Source organism: Corapipo altera, unplaced genomic scaffold (assembly GCF_003945725.1).
Source record: "Corapipo altera isolate COAL_440 unplaced genomic scaffold, ASM394572v1 61411, whole genome shotgun sequence".
In the NCBI taxonomy this organism is placed as follows: Eukaryota; Metazoa; Chordata; class Aves; order Passeriformes; family Pipridae; genus Corapipo; species Corapipo altera.
The window spans coordinates 28,724,710-28,747,463 of NW_020884875.1; the positions used below are offsets into that span (position 1 = coordinate 28,724,710).

General features: G+C 38.9%; 1 protein-coding gene across 3 annotated transcripts in view; it reads left to right on the forward strand.

Moving 5' to 3' along the window:
• The window catches only part of RASGRF2 (Ras protein specific guanine nucleotide releasing factor 2), a 116,339-nt gene that overhangs the window by 25,297 nt on the left and 68,288 nt on the right, over positions 1-22,754 (forward strand). For all 3 annotated transcript variants that reach the window (XM_027634818.1, XM_027634819.1, XM_027634817.1), the window contains exons 2-5: positions 10,950-11,056; positions 19,546-19,693; positions 20,304-20,393; positions 21,783-22,036. In XM_027634818.1, the coding sequence (XP_027490619.1) occupies positions 10,950-11,056; positions 19,546-19,693; positions 20,304-20,393; positions 21,783-22,036 (599 nt within the window). The remainder of the gene's footprint in view (positions 1-10,949; positions 11,057-19,545; positions 19,694-20,303; positions 20,394-21,782; positions 22,037-22,754) is intronic.

Below are 22,754 nucleotides of genomic sequence, written 5' to 3' on the forward strand. Positions count from 1 at the left end.
CAATGGTCTTTTCTGGCATAAACGATTCCATGTTTCTATGTTTCTGTGATTTCGTAACTCCTTTTAGTGTACTTGCTTTAAGCCCCTTTCACATCTCATACTCAGACATTCAGTCAAAGTGATCTTGGTGTTTGAATGAGTGGAAGGTCCTGCCAATGGATGTAAAGAGTGGCCCAGCACAATCTTGGCCATGTGTGAATAGAAATGTGTTTAATGAGAAAGAAATAGAGTATGTTTTCTACTCCAAGTAACTTCCTATTACTTTCTCATACCAACTTTGTTCTTTGATTAATAGTGGTGGAATGACAAGCATGATTAAAACCAGAGCATTCACAACCAACTTGTAGGGGAACAAAAATCCAGCCATTGTCTAAAAGATGTGAATTGCTTCTATCGTATTATTAGAGAATGTGAGTAATTGTTGAATTACTTACAAAGGGAACTTCAACATGTCCTTTGCTATATGCATGACACTAATTTGGGTGAAAAATCAGTTATAATGGCTGTGTGCTTAAAGGACTTTACACTGCATAAATTTCAAAGTCTCTGCTACTAATCTATTGAGTGTAGCACAGCTAATGTAATTTGAGAGATATTAGCAAAAACCTGAAAAGAAAACACATAATGTAGTTCCAGTTGGGTAAATTATTGAAAACTAAATGTATGCTTAAGTGGGTCTTTGACAGCAAATATTATAAAATGTGGATTCCATGTGTAATTCTATTGCTTTTATAGCCTGAAAATAATTTTTATTTTACCCAAACCATGAACACATTTCTGCAATCTCCAGCCAAATTTTGGAAACTGATTTTCAGCTCTCCATTACTGTAGTACAATTCAGTTCTTATCCTTCATATAAAACATTACTGGCTGTAACACTCTTGTCATTGTGAGACTTTTGTTAAAATATGCAAGGTGGGTTAGTTGCTTGGAGTATTTTTGGCTTACTGGTACAACAGTGTCAGCAGTTAAGGAAATTTCAGTGAATCCTTGTACAAAACCAGAGGTTGACAATGGACAGTCAGAAGTTGAAATAATACTCCTGAGGATTAGGGAAGGATTGTCATAAGGACTGAATCTTAATTGGTGCTTGGCCAAGGTGAGGTGCTTTTTTGTTTGTTTGGTTGGTTTGGTTTTGTTTGTATTTTGTTTTGTTTGTTAGTTTTAGTTTGGGTTTTGGTTTTTTGTTGTTTTTTTTTTTTTTAATTGAAAACTTGGAGAATTTAAAGGATAGTAGTCTCAAGAGTGTGTGCAGAAATGTCACAGAAGTTTGATCCAAACATTTTTTAGTGGTTGAGGTATGACAGGACTCAGTCACTGGATCTTTTATATCCTGAGACATTTTATCTCTCTGTGTATCTCAGTGAAACCCACATACTGAGGGGTTTAGTAGAGTAGCCCAAACTATCACCTAGTGGTTTTGAACATCCAGGTGAGCTAATAGATGGAGTTCTAGTTCCCTAAGTGGCTAAGCACCACTTTTCTGCTCACAGTCCTTAGGGACAAGGTTGGGAAATGTATTTTTAATGAAGAATTTGTTTCTGTGTGAGATATGGTTACAGAGCGCTGTGTTCAGCTCTGTGGAGTTTCATGGACTTCTGGAATGTCCTTCTCAGTCCTCCTGAGTTCAGTCCAGTGGGCAGACCAGCCAGTACTCCTTTTGGTCGAGTGTGAGCAAGTGGAAGATGGAGGTCCAGGCTTCTGCTTTTGGAATAACCTCTTGCTTAAAACCAGGTTCTGTTGCTTTTCTTGCCGTTTTTTTACAAGGTTATAAACAGGCTCCAACTCCTTAGGGCAGAGTATGGCTGTCAGAGAGGATGGAGGCAACAAAAAGACATTTTCCCATAAAATCATTCAGGTTTCATGAAAACATTGTATGTGGCTCTTTGCAGTGGTATCTTTTTTTTCATCAGAGCCCTGGCAATCTCTGGTGCTGGTGTGTGACTGTTCAGTCTTGTACCTCATCTCACAGATTGCTGCAGTTTCTTGAAATTTGAGTATTTGGGTTTTTTTCTGAAAATGTTTATAGATAGAAATTATTATATATAACAGAGATGTAACAAGGTCTAGGATGTGCTGACTTCTTATTCTTGCTTCCCTCTTGTCATGTGTTGGCTCACTTCAGCGAGAGAAGCTCTGTTTATAGCGATCTAGAATTGAACTCTTTTCAGCAGATCTATATTTGGGCATCTTTGCACATATCCTTGTGTCTAAAATGGGCACCATAATTCTTACCTTGTAGAGGAGTTTGAAGATTAGTTACTGTCTGTAAAGAGCTTTAAAAATGTCAAATCTGGTGTTCGCATATATTCAGAATATAATTCGAAAGCCAGCCAAATAATGTTTCCTGGAAATTAATACTTCAAAATTACTTGCTCTGTAGAATTTGTTTGTGAGCATGACTTAGGGTAGGTATACCTTTTTTATCTTTTTGGGGGGGTTATTTTTTATTTTTGTGCATATATGATGGTGTTTACTGAGGAACCCAGGATCCACTCCTGCATTGCACACTGTATGGATGCAATCTTCAAAATAGGCCTCTTTATATAATTTCATTAGTTAGCTGTTTATTCATTTTTTAAAATGAAGCTGCATATTTTTAGCAGTGAGGGTAATGTATTATCTAGAACAATTGAACTTGGGCTCAGGAAGGTTTTTCGTTACTTTTTATGTTAGGATTGATGGAGGGTCCATGTTTCACCTTGGTCCTGTATGTTTGATGCAAGAGCTCTCTAGAGAGATTTTTCTGGTCTGTATTAGATAAATAATCAGAATAGAAGTTTATAAATGTTCCTTTTGGCTTTCAGAGAAGAAGGCTGGAGAGCAGGGATTCTGGCTGTTCTTTGGACAAGGATGGAATGGCTGTCAGTACATGGAGAAAGGTCAGGGTTGTGAAGAATGGTGAATTAATGAGACAGGGTAAAAAAAAAAAAGCAAAACACAGAAAGTTGAAGTCCTGAAAAACATATAACACTGCCACTGATTACAGTAATACCTGTAGTCTTTTTCTGTGCGTTTCCCCCATCAGTCCATCCTTTGTTGCTTTGAACGTCACATTTTTCTACTAATCTATCTGTACTGTGCTTAGTTATGTGCTAGGGCTGCAGTCCTGATTCTCTTTAGCTGTGCTATGCTTGAGGACGGACCAGAAATTGAACTGGCTGAACTGTTTATTCCCAAAAATTTGGCCCCAATGGAAGCTACTGACACACTGAAATGGGGGTAGGAACAAGAAACGAGGGACTGTACTCCCAGCCCTACATGCAGAATTAGGTCATCAAGAGGGATAATGGGATTTATGTGCTTCTTTTTCATCATTTGAGCTGCAAACATTTCATTGCAGGAGATCAAGGTCCCAACATGTACCTGATCATTTGTTGAAGTCTCCACATACAGGTGTATATCCTGAAAATGTCTCAAATTGTGATTAAAACTAACTGTCTCCCAGGAAATGATTTTTCCTTTGCCAGCATAAGGAATATATTATAAGGATACTGAAGACTAGAACGGATCTGAGGCAACAAATGGGAGCTAAAATGTAGATGTTTTACTGCTAAGTGTGAACAGCAGACCTGAGTGCTGTGTCCTTTTCAAAGTGTTAGGGAAAATCAGTATCATAGGAATGGTACTGAGGGTGGTAAGAAGGATACCTATGTATACCATAAGGTATTTGGAGTAATTTTGTTTGTCTCCTGGTTTAGGCAGGTTTGGTTTGGCTATGGCTTATAGAAAATACTTCTCACTTTTTAAGAATTCAATCAGTAGAAAGTGTCTTCAGGGCACAGCATCAGTCACCTGAGGAAATCAGATGCAGAGATGTATCAGTGCCAGTCCCAGGAGACCTCAGTTCATGTGGGAGGAGATGCTGAGGATGTGCAGAAAGGCAACAGTTCTGGGAACACTGTGAGTGTTTACTGGTGAATAAACGGGCATTGCCTTTCAAGTCCCTAACAAGCCAGTGGCTTGTAGTTTCTGGCAGGAAATTACCACTGGACAGTGTCAAATGCACTTTGAGATGATAGTACCTGTGTTCAGTTTATTATTTGTGAATAATTTAGATGCACTTACTGTGCTGTATCTATTTCCTATGGGCTTTACTTTGTGAAATTCCCTTTTATGTGGTAGAATTTTTCCCTATTGATAAACTGCCATGGAAGTACAAATGGTCTGCATTGGAAATAGAGCTATGGGGGCTATATTAGCCTGAGTCTCTCATCCATGAAAACAAATACTATAACCATTGTAATTTGGTGTAATTTCAATGCAAGTCATCAGAGTTGTCTGAGGATTAATCTTCAGTGACCTTTATGTATTCCTTGATTTCTGTTTTGTATGAAGGTTGGGTGTGGTATTTTTTAAGAGTTTATAAAACAAGGTACATTTATGTATAATCCCCCTAATTCAAAAACTGCTGTATGCATATTTAAATATAATTACCTCAGAATGCTGTTGTTCTCGGCCCGGGCAATATTTGCAGGATGGCTCAGGAAGGTGATTCACTGTCAGATTTCAGAGTAGATTTTATGGAGCAGATTATAACTTGATTAATCCAGTATTTGTTAGAGAGAATACATCGAGCCATCTCATCTGCCATCCAATATAAAGTAGTATCTATTTGTCCAGATTGAAACCAAAGCCAGAGCAGACACTAAAGCCCACCTCTGACTCTCCACAATGTGGGAGATGGAAATCCAAATCAATGTCTTCTAGTGTGTTCTTAGCACATAAAACCCTTATTCTCATTTACCTCTAGAAATACCAGATTTCTACTTGCCAGGGAAGGTCATGTAACATTAAGATGGTAAAAAAACCCTCTTAATCCCAAAGTGTCACCACAAAGAAACACAGAACCTGAAATATTCCAGTGGCTCTCTACCAGTTTTGCAAATTATCTCTTTATTTTTTTTTAAAGAACCAAAATCAAACCCAAAATAAGGAAAAAATACCCCAGACAATTAGTAAGAGCCAGCACTTAATGCAAGTATCTTGTTTATAATGAAGTGCAAAGCAATTTGAACGATTTAAAAGACTCTCATACCGCCAAGGGAAGTTTAATTAGCAAAACTATGAGAATGGCTTTATTTGGGTGGACCAAAGGTCCAACCAGTTTAATAACCTGTTTCGCACCTTGGCCATGAGGACATGCTGGGGAAGGCATGAATTCAGGTGCATATTTTACTATCCTTTCCCTGTCCTCTAAGATGACTTTAAGTTTCCAGTTATTTTCAGCTTCTGGGTTTAGAAGAGATGGCATCCTTTTACAAAAGCCGTTCTGACTGTTCCCAAGTACATCTTGTTAATTCTGATGTCCACTAATCCTGCTCTTATTATAGCTTCTACCAATTGGTGTATTGGCTCGGTAGATCTCCCTGGAAACTTTTAAAAAATTGCTACTCCTGCCATTATTCCATTCTCATGCTAATTTAAGAACAATAGGCTGCAAATTTCTTCTGAGTAGCAGTGGCACAGCAAGTCTCAAGATGTGGGAAAATCCAGCCCATGCATTTATGCTCCCTTGGCTCAAGGTACAACACTCTCCTTCCCACTAACAAGCTGTTGATCCAATGACCACAGAATCACAGAGTGATTGGGACCTTAAAGTCCATTCAGTCCCACCCCCTGCCATGGGCAGGGGCACCTTACACTAGCGCAGGTTTCTCGAAGCTCCATCCAACCTGGCCTTGGACACTTCCAGGGATGGGGCAACCACAGCTTCTTTGGGCAACCTGTACCAGGGCCTCACCACCCTCACAGGGAAGAATTTCTTCCCTAATATCCCATCTAACCCTGTCCTCTGGCAACTTGAAGCCATTTCCTTTTGTCCTATCATTACATACTCTTGTAAATAGTCTTTCTCCATGAGTGATTGCTGACTTCTCCCTCAAACATTTCCTTCACCTTGATACCCTCATCTTTTTGTACTTGTTCACTTCTAGAGATTCTGCCTTCTTCCAAGCATATTTACTTTGTTTCCTTCCCTTTCCCCAGGATGTAAGAGATACAGAATACGTCATGTTTTGTATTTGAGAAGATGGGTGAAATACTATCAGTAGAACACATCTGAAAACTTGATGAGTTAATGTGTCCTTGAGTAGCATAAGTTGCTTTGATTTAGAATGCAGTTTGCTGCTTTTCCTCCTGGGATTATTGAGCAGTTTTCAATTGCTGCAGTGATTGTTCTTTTTTTCCTAGTAATTTACTAACACTTCAGATTGCATACAGGCTTCCACATTCCGAAATGAAAATGTCTTTAGAAGTCAAGAAGTATTTTTAGCTTGTCATCCTAAATTTTAATTAATCACTTCTGCCACCTTTTTCAGCATCAAAGGTTTGTAATGTGCCCTTGTAAACACCAGGTAACAAACACGTCAAACGATTAAGGTGTTCCTCATGCCTCACATTGAAGACAGGCTTTTGTTAAGGCTCTTAATTTTTTTTTGTAGCAATCTTGGTACAAAAGACACAGACAAATTTTTCACCACTCCTTTGCATCTGAAATTTCCATTCTTACCAATACTGATGCTTGGAATTTTCTTTTTAACTTACCCTCAAAGTCCTGGCTTGAATGAAAAAAACAAGAGTGTGCAATAAATCACTGAAAAATCAGGAAATGGCATCTAGTGATGTCGCACCACAATTAAGTTTTAAAAATAGTATTTCTATAGTATATGATTTTAAAATTTTATTAAGTTTAGTAAGTAAAGTTTAGAGAAGAGCAGTTCAGGTGCAAGTAGTTATTACCACAGTATAATCATTTGCAAACCCACAATACAACACAATTTGGTTGTCACCTTGGTGTCCTTCAAAGCACAATTTACATGTTGATATGTGCTGATGGGAGGATAAGATAACAAAACCACTGTCGACACAGGCATCTTTTCTCCAGGGTAAGCTTTTCCGTCTGGACATTCAGTGCTGACCAAATTTAGGAGGAGCTGAAGGCAGGAGCTGCAGCAGAATTGTCAAGCAGTGTTGTCCAGGGGAGCAGCAACTCTGACTGTGACAGGGATAAGCACCACCGTGGGAAGTTCTGGGTCCTCTTGGTCCTCTGGTTTTTCAGTAACGAGTGTTTCAAAGCATCATCACTAATTTACAAATGGAAAAGACACATCAGGTTTCTACAGGTGCTGGGGTATGGAAAGGAGTAACCAAGGGGACAGACATGGAGTTATCAGGGGGTAGGAGGTGAGGGACAGGAGAGACGTCCTTTGGGGTTTCACATGAGGTGGAGGGAGGAGAATGAGCTGTGGGTTGTCCCTGTGCCTTGGAGAGAGTGCTGCCTGTGTCAGTGTGACTTTCACTCCATGAACAGCAGATGGCCTGGACAGTCCAAGGGGAGCATCATTTTACTGCGAGGAAGTTAAGTTTTAGGGGTGACTGTGTTGGTGAAGGCTCTTCCTCAGTGGTCTTAAAAGTAGTGTTTCTGTCACAGGGCATGTATCATTTGTGTTGAGGTTTTTTTTGTTTGTTCATGGGGTTTTTTTGTTGGTTGGTTGGTTTTTTGGTGTGTTTGTTTGTTACGGTTTTTGTTGGTGGGAATTTGTTTGTTTGATTGATTTTTTTTATTTTTTTTTTTAAACCAGAATAATGCTTGTTTTTCCCTTTGGAAGGCATGTCCCCTTCAGAGCTTTTGCTGTCTTATTTTGAATTTACCATCATTTGGGCAGTTTTACAAGGGCAGAGTTGCAGAGTGAGCTGCTGTCAGGGGGAGCCCAGAGTCACAATTAGTATGCCCTGGTACTGGACTTCTTTCACTCAGGGTCTTAATCTTGCTTTGGTCTTGTTTTTGGAGCAGAGGTGTCCGTCAGCTCATTCCTTAGTCTTTCCTTTTCATCTTAGGAAGGAACTGATTAGCCCCAGGTGCAAGTCAGAGGAGTGATACACAACAATATTTTTGATAAACCTTAACCTCATTGTTCTTTCCTTGAGTGGCAGTCATGCCTTCATAACTGTGCCAGGTATTTTTTCCTTCTCCTTTTTTTCCCTCAAGCTTTACCTTGGAGAACTCAGCCAAAGATCTTTTTATTCAAATGAAGACTTAACATTTTGCTTGTGTGCACCTGAATACTGAAAGGACACCTTAAAATGAAATTACTTCCTCTATTTTATGTCAAAATACAGAATGTTCATCTTATCTTCTGTGAGTCCAGGGATTTTCAGAATAAACAACAACAACAAAATTGTCCAGCTGAACCATGGCCTGAACTTGAAACACAAGTGCCTGCCTGCTAATCCAACAGACATGATGAATGATGATGATGATGATGAAGGCAGTTGATGTAAATATGTGGTATAATTCTTAAATATTTACTGTTACCACTTCAAGAAACTACTGTGTATGCAGAAGGGTGTTTTTCACCTGTATTGTACTGCTGTATATGGAAGCTGCACTGTTTAGTATTGAATGGCAGTGCTAAAATTATATATGTCTCTATATAATTATATATATGGGCCCACTCACATACAACATTTAATGGATAATGTAATAGTGCCTCACAGATACCATCTTATTTTCTCATAGTAAATCAGTTTTTTTATATGAACAATGTTCATTTAAAAAAAATAATTCAAAGATGATAGAGATTCTTTTCAGAGGCATGTTGTGATATTTTTCTTACATTTTACTTGTTCTAGAGCTGAATGCTTCTGGATAAATTAAGTGATAGTTTATACTGATGCTTGAGTGCAAAATGTGTGTCTGAGGGGGTGAAGGATTTGGATGATTTCAGAAGTAGCTTCAAAAAACAAATGTCTTCTATAATTTACCTTTAATTGCCACTTAGTCGAGTCCTACTGTAGTAGCCCCCCTAAGTTGGTTTAAATTTATGTATTTTCTTGGTCTAACTAAGTGTTTAGAGCCTGTCTATCACCATAGTTACTGCAAACCTCTAAGTTTAAATTCTGCAACGATATCACCGCAAGTCTTGCTCAAAAGGGGTCTGAGTTATGGCACTTTAAAAGTAGGGAGGACTGTAATATTGTCTCTCCCTTTAACTTAAATCCCCACACAATGAGATTAAATCCTGTGCTTTTCTGCACTTGTGTCTTTATTGTAATTTTATATGTAGCAGCTTTATGAAATGCAAATAACTTGTTACATAATATGCAGTACTGAACAGTGTGATTTCTCTTTAAATATACTTTTTTTTTTAAATAGACTACTCCACTCTATAAACAGAGCACATTTGTGTGTAATCTTGCTGCACTTTTCACTGTGCTGTAGGTTATTTTCAACTGCACTATATTGTTATAAAAGTTTTTATCTTTCACTGCTATGGAGAATCCTATGGACCTGATTAAAAGGTTTTTTTCTATTCATAGCATTGAGGTGTAAGTGATATGCACTGTCAAAACCCCACAGTTTTATAAGATTGTCCTTTTACTGATTTATTAGTCCTCATCTGTGCCCTGGAGTTTTTTTATTTCTGAAATTTAGTGGATCTGAACTTCCTTATTTAAAGCCTATTAAATGTGAATGCTGCTTCTTATTTGGCCTTGTTTCTGTTGTGTCTGTCTGCAATCCTGCAGTGCTGGTGGTTTTTGCATGGAAAGTGTTTTGTATATGTGTAACAATGTTTAGCAAATTAATACCATGCAGAAATGAATAGTTTTATCTTTATGGAATGACCTCTTACCTACTCACATTACCCAAAAAGGAGCTGAGCATGTGAGTGTTCTCAGAGACAGCTACGTTTTGTAAAGGTGATGTCCCCAGGAAAGAAGGGTGTTTATTGACATCACTTCAGGTTTCTTACTGTTGTAAACATGCTAAAGGCATGTGAGAATGCAGATCACATAGATTATACACCTTGCTGGCTGACTGGAGCGAGTTGGGCATTTGCTGACCGTAGACAGGAATCTCTGCCATGTGTGTTTGTACTTGGTTCCCTGTTCACAGGTGGAAGAGTGGTTGAGCAGTTCTGGGTAGTGAGAAGTGAGAGATCTGGTTTAGCAGGAAGAGCTCCTGAGTAACATCAAACCCAATTAGCAGATGTTTTTATGTGTGGGCAGGTCTCTCACTGGTCCCACTGCCCATGAAACATCTGAATTCCTAATGGTTGCATGTAGGGCACCTGGGGGAGTTACAGGTGTGTGTTTAGGTAGACTGTTTTCTCACCTATTTTTACCTGAGTTGGAAGAATTCATTTTGCTACCCAGCTGTAAGTTGGTATGCAAGCTATGCAAAATAAGGTTGTAAATAAGCAACCTTGTGAAATGGAATTTAAGGCAGGTGACTGAGGGTTCTCCCCTCCTCACTAGATAATACTATTAATAGTACATTCTGAAAGAAGCATAAACTTCTCTGAAATCTCGTGTTCTCTGGAATGCACCTTGGGCAAGACCCTTCATGCAAGAAACACCATCAAAGAATATGACAATTTTTGTGTGAATAACATTTTCTTGTGAAAACAAAAAGTTGTTGCAATGACAGTTATGGGTGAGATTTCCTGAAAGAAGGGCAAAAAAGTTTTGGGAGTGTGATGATTGAGAAAGGTATTTGTTCTTATGGAAAGGTGAGGAATAAGATACAGCCAGGTACAGTTTTATGTGAAAAAATGCAAGAAGGAGCTACAGACACTCCATTGTATTTCTATTATTGTATTTGACTGTAGGAGCTGTTTAGGGAATTGTATTTTGTTGTCTTGTATGTGAAAGCTTAAGGACAATAACTTAACAATAAGTATCATGAAAGCTATTACCTTGATACACGGGGCAATATTTTCAGGATAGTTTCAACTTCAATCTCTATTTCATGACTAAAACTTAAAACACGTCTTCCTTGGGCTGACAGTGCTTTATGCTGAGTATAAAAAAGTCTTCTGGTGGCTGTTTTCTTCTTTTACTGTATGGGTTGTTGGGTTTGTGTTGGGTTTTTTTCCTTAATTTTATATATCTGTTTTATTTAAGAGTTTCTGAACTTCCTTTTTTCCCCCTGTTCTAATTTGCAGCATTACTTTACTGTTCTCTTTGGCCATGAAGGGCAGAAGCCACTGGAGCTCCGTTGTGAGGATGAAGTTGATGGAGATGAGTGGGTAGAAGCTATTCACCAAGCGAGGTATGAAACTCAATTTGTAATCCTCTGCTTCCTTTTTATTGCAAATAAATTGATAATAATTTCAAAAACCTAAGTCCACTCTCCAAACGGAAATAAATGTTACAGTGTATTAGTTGTGTATTACTTGCAATTCATGGGGGGATTATAGGAAAACCCACCTTTATAATTCATGTTTATTTCATTGTCTTTTACCTTTTATTAGTGATTGTGCTCCAGTTGATTCCAGTTGTGTTCCAGTGATTTCAGGAAGAATACTGTTTTATTAGAAACAAGCCCTAGGATTAGCCTTTTGTTAGAGACAAATGTGTCATATGAATGAAAAAATTAATGATATGCCAAATGAATAAATGAGTGTTTCTTTAAAAACCCTGATATGGAAATAAATGTAAGAAAGAAGAAGTAAACCATTATGATGCTGAAGGCCAACAAATGGAATTTTGACTTCAAAACTGAAGTCCTGAATCACCTGAATCATGTTCTTGTAAAAAAGGACGTGGTAGGACTTCCAGCCATGCAGTGATGTTTGCCTGAGGAAACGTCTGCGTGGCAAATGGTCAAGGTTTCAGTATAATCTAAATGAAAATCATCTAATGAAGGTATGTGGAATGGTTTCCAGAGGCACTTTTTCCAGCCTCCCCCTATCGACAGTCACCTCGGCTAATCTGCAGTGCCATGGCAACGCACAAGGAACCAGGCAGCTTCTGAATTGCTCAGGACAGGAGCCATGTAAACAGAACTGATTTCGCTTTATATTCATTACAAATTAGCACAAGCAGTTAGTAGATTTTAATTTAGAGCTTGTGAAATGAGATCCTGGAGCCACAGGTCTTGTGTCACCTGGTCATCCAGCCTTTAGATCTGCATCCTCTTCTTGGTGCTGCTACCTCACTGAATGGGTCACTGTCCTCTTCCAGGAGAGCACCTGCTGGGTTGTGGTAACAGGTGAACCACTTTCTGCATGGTATCCGTCTTGGTGAACACATTATTTCAGGTCCTGAGCAGCTCTGAGGCTTGGAACTCGGTGCATCTAAGGAGAACATGTCTGTCTAGCTGAGGGAGAAGAGGAGGAAGACCCACCTTGTCCTTGGATCTGGGTCAGTTTGTTTTGTGGACTGTGGCTGACAGCAAGTGAAGAAAGAAGCATGGCTTTTTGTCTTCTGTTAATGGCATTGAAGAGAAGCAGGATCCCGCAGTTCCCTCTTTGCTGGATGAGTTTATACTTGCTGCAACCCCTCTGCAACTCCCTGACAGGAGGGTGGAGCCGGTGGGTGTTGAACTCTGCTCCCGGCAATGAGCGAAACGGCCTCAAACTGTGCCAGGAGAGTTTTAGGTGGGACATCAGGAGGAATTTTTTCCTGGAAAGGGTGGTCAGGCATTGGAAGGGGCTGGCAAGGAAGGTATTGGAGTCCCCATCCCTGGAGGTGTCTGATGAACGACTGGACGTGGCACTCAGTGCTCTGGGCTGGGTGACAAGCTGGGGGTCGATCACAGGTTGGACTCCTTGGAGATCTTTTCCGACCCAAATGATCTGTGATTTCTGTGATTCTTTTCTGTTGCCTGATGTAAAAGATACATAAGCAAGAAGAGCTTCGTAACACTGGGTTAAGATTTTTCTCCTGGTACTTCAGTCCATAAATGTGTCACACATGAATTTTCAAGGCATAACCTGGTAGAAGATCAAGCCAATGTTAAAACAACATGTGGGTGAAAATATTGAGAACTTGAATTAGCTAAGAAATACTTAGTTGTGATGTTCAAGGTGAGGGTGGTTGAATTTTAGCTCCACCAGAAAGGTGTAACTGCAGGACAGATGGGTCTTTGAGGTAACTAAGATCAGTCTTTTTTATCTCTATCCCTTTTGCTATTTGACTGTTTCCCCTTTATTTGTACATACCCAAAATAACCATCCTAATGATATTGAGCTATGGGAACCCCAGAGAGGCACATTCTCATGGCTCTGTGTCATTTGGGGATCTTAATCAACTTTTCTACAGAGGTCTCTCATTTTCTTGGGGAAATTTTCCAGGGACATGGATATGGCTTTTCTTGTTCTAGTACGGTGCTAGAACAAGAAGAGCAAAATATTGACAAGTGATGAAAAAAATTCTTAAATTTAGCTGCCAGAAATGGAGAGTCCCACTACTATGTTTACCTCTTTGCTCTAATGATTTTCTACTTTACTGGAATCCACTTTTATTTGCTTAATATTGTGTGTAGCAAAACAAATTGAACTTGTTCAATCAGTTACTAAACCATTGGGTCTTTTTCACATAAATAAAGAAGCTAAAATAAAAGTTTTAGACTACTGTGTAAGTTGGTTGGGTTTTTTCCAGTTAAATTAAACAAAACAGAACAGATTTTCTTCAAGGACTAAATTTTGCCTGCATCATGATGTAGACCTTTTTCCTTGAGTTTATCTGTATTTTTGACAAATGGAATAAGTTTTGGCGACTTCTTCAGTGTCCCAGTTCATTTGAGCCCAGCCTAAGGCATTTCTGACCCTTCTCTCAGGTGTTTGTTTTCAATTGCTGAATGACATTTTATGTAGCCCTTGAAAGGTACCAGTTTGTAGTATCTCAGGTTAAAAATTATTTAGAAATTCTAGGAGGCACTGAGAAGATTCCCACTATCCTTAAATTGAAAACAGGCCTGGGAGCATCCTTTTCTGTGTGAATATGTCAGGATTTGAGAAAGGGAAATATTTAATTCCTTTCCAGAGGGTCTTGTCCTCTGAGTAGTGCTGAGACAAAGTAGTTGAGTTTTTTTCTTTGCCTAGTTTGACAAACAGAAAATCTAATTTTGTACTGCTTTTCATGATTTTTTTTGCCTAATATATCTTTGAAGCCATCAAAATTTATTCCATGTTTTATTTACTTCTCAAGTTATGAACAGACTGTTGCAAAAAGGATGCTGCAGTCTCAGTGCACGCTATGTTCCACTCTGGATAAACAGGTGTTTTGTTTGAATGCAAGTACACAATTAAAGGATTTTCTGCTATGACGTTGCCCACTGTGTCTGTCCTTAGTGCCCTCTCCTCATTTGGGAGAGGTTATTGGCTTCTGAGTTGGAAATGGGATATTCAATCCAGTATATTTTAATGTGACCCCATTGTCAGTTCCACATCCATCCTTAGTTTTCATCTCTTTCCGTTTTATTTGAATTTTCAGTATTTTTGTTTCTCAGTAATATCCAGGGTGGCAGAGTATGGTTTGCTTCTTCTGAGTTACATTTCTGGGCTGGAGGATTTATTCCTGGCAAGTCGTAATTCCTCCGTCAGTGACTGCATCTGGAAGTCCTGTTTTTGGCTTTGTTCCAGAACTTGTTCTCTTATGAAAAATTCTGTTTTACTCTGAATACACTGAGGTATACTTTTCACTTTCTCTTATAAACTCTGATGTGTTTTGAGGGGATTTTTTTATGCCTTTTTTTTTCTATATGGATGCAGTATTCATTAAATTTTTTAGCCTTTTCTACCGTAAGTTATTTAAAAGTCTTAAATTTACCAGGTATGGGACTGAACACCCTTCTTTGAACGTAAGTGCAGACTTAATTGGGAAACTGATTTGAAAAGGAATTATGCTTTGTTTATTTATTTTTTTTTTGCCAGCTTAGTTTTAATCCATCTCACTCCTTCAGGTCTGTTCACTGCATATCCACACAGCACACCCCTGTTCACTGCACAGGTGATGTGGGAGAGCACAGGTTCTGTGCAGGGAGGAAAATGTGAGTGCTTCTTTCCTCTGGGTCACTGTTTAAAGTGTGTGAGGAACTACTGCCCTCCAACTGAGAATTAAAAACAAAGTAAGGTTAAAAAAAGAGGCTTTCTCTAAGATTTGTAGGCAAACTTTGCTTGCTAATACTGTGTGTATTTCACACAGTATTTTGCAGGCAGTTTAAGCTCAGTATGGTAGCTCAGAGCTGATGCTTTGCTGTCAGAGAAACTTTATTGGCTGAGGCTTGGTGATTTAGTAACACCAATTTTGTAGTTCCTTGTTGGCTGGGAGCAAGACAGCGAGGAGTACATATGAGGAGTAAATAAAACCATGCTGTCCAGGAGCTGATCCTGTATCCTTTATCTCCCCAGCTTCTCAAAGTATCTGCCCCCAGCACCCACAGAGCCCCATCACTCACACATCACCTCAACCTCTTCCCAGCACACTGTGGACCCCTAGGAACTGGTCTAAGACATTTTGTCTCCCCAGTAACTGATCCTGGACCCTTTTAACCCCTTCTCTCTGTGTTTTCCCAAGGTTGCTATCTCTCAGACATCTTTGAGCCCTCCCTTTCCCTGCCTTCAGTTCCATAATGAGCCTTGTACAACCCCAAAATGCTCTTCCCTGTGTCCCATAAGAAGTTTCACGCCCCTGTTGTTGTTAGCTCTTCTCAGCCTGAAAGAGTGGAGAGCCTTTCCAGGGACTCTGGGGAAACCTCATTGCTGTCTCTCATAAACTTCCCCTAAAGAGGGCTTAAGAAAAAGAGGGAGAGCAACTTTTTACATAGAGAGATAGCAATAGGACAAGGGGGAATGGTTTTAAACTGAAAGAGGAGAGATTTAAATTCGGTATTGGCAAGAAATTGTTCCCTGTGAGATTGGTGAGGCCCAGAGAAGCTGTGGCTATCCCATTCCTGGAAGTGTCCAAGGCCAAGTTGGATGGGGCTTGGAGCAACTTGGGGTAGGGGAAGGTGTCCCTGCCCATGGCAGGAACTGGATGAGCTTTAAGGTCCCTTCCAACCCAAACCATTCTATGATCCTATGAATCCTAACTGCTCATCCCTTCAGTTCAGTCTCAGTTTTGCATAATACCATAAGGTGCCATTCTGCTTCAGTTTGTTGTGGGTGATTTTCCTGGATGGAGTGCCAGGACAATTGGTACAAGTGGTTTTAACATGGGTTGAGTCTGATGGGTAACGCATTGGCTAATGAGATGTGCTTTCAGCACAGTCTCATTCTCACATGAAAACACAGTGTTCCCCACCTCACACTCAAGTGGTCCTGGAGTAACCCATCCCCAGTGATGTGGTTTGGGTGTCCTGGTTGTTGGGTCCATCCTTCCAAAGACTCTTTATTCCAGCTGACATTTTCCCATCTCAATTAAAAGGATAATGTAGTAAAAATCATTTGGGGTGTGGACTTCTCATGCTCTCCCATAAACTGTGGCAACCATTGGTATCCTTAAAAATCCTGTATAACACAGGAGTTCATTAAAGGCCAATAGTATTTGTGCATCCCAAGTGCTCTACCAAGTCACCTTGGTAAGAGTCATAGGGATGGAGTGCTTAAGTTCTATTGGAACTTCTGCTGTTTCCGTCTTCGCTGTGGCTGTCACTGTGCCACTTTAAAACCTGTCTGGAGGCTATTTCTCCTCTGTTAAGTTCTTTAGCTGCTTGAAGATGGGTGGTATGGACAGATGTAGGCAATTTCTTGCCCTCCAGACTGCCAGAGTCTGGTTTTCATAAACAGCAGAATTAGGTTGTGCATTCTGCATTTCAGAAGGGTGATTTGATGTGGCCAGACCCAATGTACGGTTAGCATAGAGTGATCCAATGAGCCAAACTCCGGTCTCAACTCCATACAAAAATTAATTATATTTCCTGGTAACACTACTGGAACTTTTATCTTGGCTTGCTGCCACAGGGAGACCTTAGTAATAAGGCTCTGGTTAAATTTTCTCCAAGTTTCCTGCATTTTCTGAGCATGTCAGCTCTCACAGGGCCTAAATGATGCAGCATTTTGTCTCAGGACTTTCTTCATTTCTTCCTGTCTCCATGTGGTATGTGGTGGTCAGTTAGAGCTTAAGATTCTTGAAATACCTGTTTTGAGCCTGTCTCTACAAAGTAGTGGGTAGATACAACCTCAGCTTTCAGGACACACTGTCTTTGGGTCTTACTACATATTGTAGAATTGCTTCCCTCAACAAAATGTTAATACCAGCTCATGGAGTCTATGGTTTGCAGCAGTTGTTTCTTTCTGTTCAGTGATACCCATGCCAGAGAACTAGATCTAGCCTGGCTGCTTACAAGTTGTTTTATAAATGTTTTTGTGTTCCTTTGACATTTGAACACTTTGGTACAATTTTCTTTAACAAAGAATTTTGTATAGATGTGTATTGATGTCCCCTTGGGATTGCTCTGGATATTCAGTTTGGCACATTTAGGCAGGATGATCTTTACTCACACATTCAGAGAGACGGATGAAAAGGGCTGTTGGAAGTGTGTGATTTTTTCTTTCCCAGTAGCAGTTTTGAGAAGGAAGATGGATACCCTATTCTAAGTTAGTGTAGGTGTGCACATGCTTTTCTAATTAACTCCTCTTCATACTGCTAATTATGGGAGTGAAGGAGATGTTGTATGGTTTCCAGGCTGAGACTGACATTTTAGACAGCCAAAGCCACCACCTCAGTGAATTACTCTGAGTACATCTCAAAAGAACAAAAACTTCAACCTTACACAGCAAAGTTTCTCATTCCAAGTAAAACAAGGTTGTGGAAGTCTGGTTTAGTGCCTTTAAAGAATATGAAAAATATAGATGAAAGTTTCTTTCCCTAAAGGAGGAAAATAAATAAGTGGAAGAAAAACATTGTATATAACAGTATCTTGAGTCTTATGCCAGCAGTTCATCCTTTGTGATTCTGTGTCCTACTATTTTCCTCAATTTGATTAAAAGCAAAGCCAAATCTGTCAAATTCTGTATTGGAAACATTTGGTAGCAAAAATATAAGAAATCTTTGAAAAGAATAAACAGAGGAAGAGGACTTTTTACCTGTCTGGATCTGGTTTTAGGTAAAAAAGACTGTTTATATATTAAGTGTAAATCAAGGAAGGCATTTTAGCACATACATTGCATATATTTTTATCTTCATAACATTGTGAAACAACTACTGCTAAGTATGATTTTAACTCAGACACTTCTTGTAATGTGCAGATGTCTTTAGGGTGCAAAGAGATTTAGTACTATGGTTTCTGAAAAAAAACCCAACAAACCAGAATTCTTGCAAAACAAAAAAGAATATTATTGAACAATTTTAAAGAACTAAGTCTCTTACTTCTTTACTGGGTATTGCACAGTTAAGGCATAAGTGTATTGCTTCATGACAGATTTATTTATATATGTTGCTTCATGACAGATTTATTTATATATGTTGTTTTACTTGTTGAAAGAGATGCCCTGAACTTTCTTTTTCCAATGTATTGTTTACTAATGCAGTAGTCAAAATATAACAGTAAGTGCAATAGAATTGACTTCTTAGTCTTTTTATAATCTGTTCAAGGAGGAAAAACTTTTACTTTATGATAGCGGTGGGAGCTTATTCTAATTATTTTAAATCTAAACTTGCTTTCCAGGTTCGGTGTTGAATGTAATAGCTCTGTTCAATATTGTCCCCCTCCAGTGTATAACTACACTAATACTGATTGAAATGCAAGTAAATATATACCAAAAAATATTAACTGTGGAGTATGTACATTATTACATTTTTAAAAGCCTCACAGTATTTAGTAGCAAATGTTCATTACTTTGTGAGTGCTGTAACAAGGGAGAAATCTAAAAGAGAGAGATGTGCAGTTCAAAAATTCCATCTGTCAAATCCTGTGCTAACTCCATAATGGAAAAAGATGTGATATAAAATAGTGAGGGATCCCTTGTCAAAGATTTAGGGGCCCCTTTCTGCTGTGCTTTGTGCAATTTGATCTTTTATCTTGTAGATTTACTTAACTCTCAGAGGAACAAGGTTCTTGAAACCCGGCTGAGGAGGCAGTGATGTGTCTGTTTATTTTGTTGCATCAAGACCAGTCTGATGAAGATGCACGCGAAGAAACTAGTTTCCCCTTTAGCTGAAATTGGGAACTGTCCTTCTGGCATGATTGTGGCACCTGATTGCACTAGGAATACTGTCCCTTTAAAGGAAAAAGCTCAAGAGCTAAAAAGAAGACTGATACCATAGTTCCTGTTACTGATTAGATTAAATGCATTTATTTATGTTAAAATGGCCTAAAGAATAAAACATGTCTTAGCACACTGAAATTACTGCTTTGATGGGAATTCTTCCATAAAGAGATCTGGCAGATGGAGAGAACTCTGATGAAGTGCCACATGGTCCCCCAAGTCCTCCCAAAAGATGAGAAAAAGCATCCCTCAAAAGAAATAAAATAAATAAATAAAATAAATATGATTTATAGAATTCCTTGGATTAGCATGAGAATTAGAAGCTCATAAAAAGTGCAATTATCTTACTCTTAGTAACTGGATACTGAAAACTGGGTATTGGTAGCATGTGTGGCTAAAAAGGATATTAAACACTCTAAGTTTGGATGATTTGGTGGTTGTGATTTGGATGGTTTATCATCAACCTATGCATTGTATCTTCAGGCAAACAAACATAATTTTGCAGGTTTCTCGTCACTGGTGTGATGTCTGTCTGTCCACATGTCATAAAGGGAGATGAAACAAAGTACTTGGCTATTTTTGCTAACATGGACGTGTTCCCTTTTAGCTACTCAGACATCTTGATTGAGCGGGAGGTGCTGATGCAGAAGTACATCCACCTCATGCAGATCGTGGAGACTGAGAAGATCGCGGCCAACCAGCTCCGGCACCAGCTGGAGGACCAGGACACGGAAATCGAGAGGCTGAAGTCAGAGGTGTGTCCCAGACCCATCAAGCATTGACTGAATTATTACATTTTGGTGTGTGCTTTGCAATAACATTCAATACTTCTGTAATATTTTGTGAAAATAGCAGGACCCAGTAAGGTTAATATGTAACAGTCCCCCTGTGAGCCCTTGGATAAATACTTTTCTTAGAAATATTAGGGACTGTTTGCTGATTGGATTACTTTTTTTTTTTGTCAGAGGGTTTAAGATGCCACATTGCTTTGCAGAACCATCAATTGCCTTATTTCCTACCTGCTTATGAGTTGGAGGAGTTTGGTCCCCAACATGTGGTCTTTGGTTTAAGAACTATTCCAAACTTCTCTGATTCACTGAACTTTATCAGTCCTAAACTGATAAAGCCCAAAAGACACACTTGGATTTTGAGGGGAGAACCTGCTCTCTTCTGTTCCTCCTTCCACCTGGACCAAGATCCATGATGGTTTGAAGAGAATGTGTTCATGTCCCTGTGACCAAATATGTGCTTGTCATTCTTCAGCTTTAACAGGCTGGAGCAAGGGGAAAATATTTTTCTATCAGTTCCCTAACTAAGAGTTTCATTAACTTGGGGAAACATTTAATGAACATTTCTTTTTAACAGATTGTAGCGCTGAATAAAACAAAGGAAAAAATGAGACCTTATCAAGGCAATCAGGAAGATGAGGATCCAGATATTAAAAAAATTAAAAAGGTAAATGTGCAGTCTTCTGTGCTTAAGGAAAGAAGGGTGGAAAGGGTTGTGTATTTCTGTATCTTAGGGTTTATACTCCTTTCTCATAAAAAGGTTTATAATGATGTAAGAAAATGACTTACTGAAAATGCAGAGAGCATTCTTGGTGTAGTTGTCAGCCAGCCTATAGGATAGTGGCTGTTCCAGGGTACTATGGCCAGTATTTTTAATAAGAGGGACACAATTGTTCCCAACCTGCATGGCATTTACGTGTGCAGCTTTTGGGGATATTGCTTAAGGCTGGGTATCACCAGCCTCCAGAACTGTACCCATCACTGAGTCTCACAAATCCTGATGCATGACCGTTAATGGAATTCAGTTTTTTAAGTACAGCTGTAGCTCCCTAAGTGTTGCTCCTGTTCTAACCATGTTCAGCCTATTAAATTCCCTTTATGGAATGTGAACCTAGCTCCTGTCTTTTTCTGGATTGTGCAGTCTGAGCCAGGGTCAGCACTGAGCTGGTAACTTGGTGTGAATTTTCCTTTGTAATAGAAGCTGGAAATGCCTCTTGTAGTTGAATCCGTGTGAAATTCACTCCATTCTTCGTGTTGATTGTTTAGACAGTTGGGTCCTTTTTTTTTAAAGTTGTTTATTTGAACTGCTACCAGTGAGATTTTGCAGTTCTCTTTCAAGATGAATGATCTTCACATCAAAATCAGGGCACAGACACAATGAAATTTTCTGTGACCAGATGCAGACCTCCTCTGTAATCTTCAATCCACTTGAAACTTCAACAGATATTGTGCTTAGCTAGATTTTTGTGCTTAGCAGCTTTTTCCATGATATAAAGGTGCTTTTTAAGAATGCCAAAAATCTGCCTTTTTGGGTAATAGGTTTGTTGCACACGTGTTGGATGCTAAGCAGTGTATTGATACTTAGCTTTAAATACACATGGTAGGGGTTATCTATTCAAAACAGAAAGCAAACTGAGTTTAACAGTTATTTCAGAATTCTGTCTGTAATGATATGTATGTCTTGAAGTGTGTTACCTGGAAGAATTGCACGATACTTTTGGGAGTATGAGAGAAATATGTGTGAGGGGAGGTAAAAGGAGCTGAAAAATGTGTTGTGCTGATGGGAAGGGTACAACTCTTGAGCTTGAACTAAAAGGTTCCCTGATATATATGTGATATCTTTACAGTCTGTTTCCTGGCAACAAATATGACCTCTAACAAACAGAAATTGAAAATGTATAATTTCGGAACAATTATAGATCAATAAAAGACCATATTTTTATTTTTAAGCAATGGCATTTCATTTTCAGGATTATTTCCACAGTGAAGCTGTTGTGATAAGTAGTGTAACTTTTTTTTTTCTCTCATTTTCTTGTTCTGCCTGATCTATTTTAAGGTTCAAAGCTTTATGCGGGGCTGGTTATGTAGAAGAAAATGGAAAACTATTGTTCAAGATTACATTTGTTCTCCTCATGCAGAAAGCATGAGGAAAAGGAATCAGATAGTTTTCAACATGGTGGAGGCTGAATCTGAGTATGTGCATCAGCTTTATGTGCTTGTGAACTGTTTCCTGAGACCCCTCAGGATGGCTGCAAGCTCAAAGAAGCCACCCATCAGCCATGATGATGTCAGCAGCATTTTCCTCAACAGGTACAGGGGCTTTCCTTTGGGTTTTTTGATGTTTTTTATTTCTTTTTTTTTTTTTTAGTTTCTGTGACTGCTTCTTCCCATTCTGGTTCAGTTCACGCTAGTGAGGTCTGGCCCTTGTTTTCTGGCTCTAAAAGGCAAAGATGCTGTTGGTGATGGTGTTTGAAACCAGCAAGATCTCTTTACCTTCTAACATTCTATGTCTTCCTCTGTTAGAGGAAAAAAAGGACAAATTGTGCCTCTTGAGGCACTTCTCATAATTTTCTTTCACCTTTCCTGTTTCTTTTTCTTTTAAGAGAGCAAACTTTGACTTAGTGGCTTCATATGATCCTGATAAAACTCTGAAGATGAGTGTATCAAATTTTCTATTTTCTGTTGTCCTGCCTAGGGAGTCTCCTTCCGTCTCACTTGTCTTTTCATATCCTACAAAAAAAGAATTGTTCTTTCTTTAAGCACCCAAGTACTATTGTAATGAGCATGTACAAATAAGCCAGCAGGCATTTCACATTGGATATGGGATAGGGCAACCAGGTCTACCCTGAACTTCTAAGAAATAGAACATGTTCCTTTAGTTATGAGGCAGGTTTCCTTTTCACTGTTAGCATATGCTTTCTACAGCAAATACTATGTGTTTTTTAGAAGTACTAAACTAAAATTTTTAAACAATGCAATAAAAGGAAGCACTTATTTTCATAATAATAACGATCTTCTGTTTTTTTCC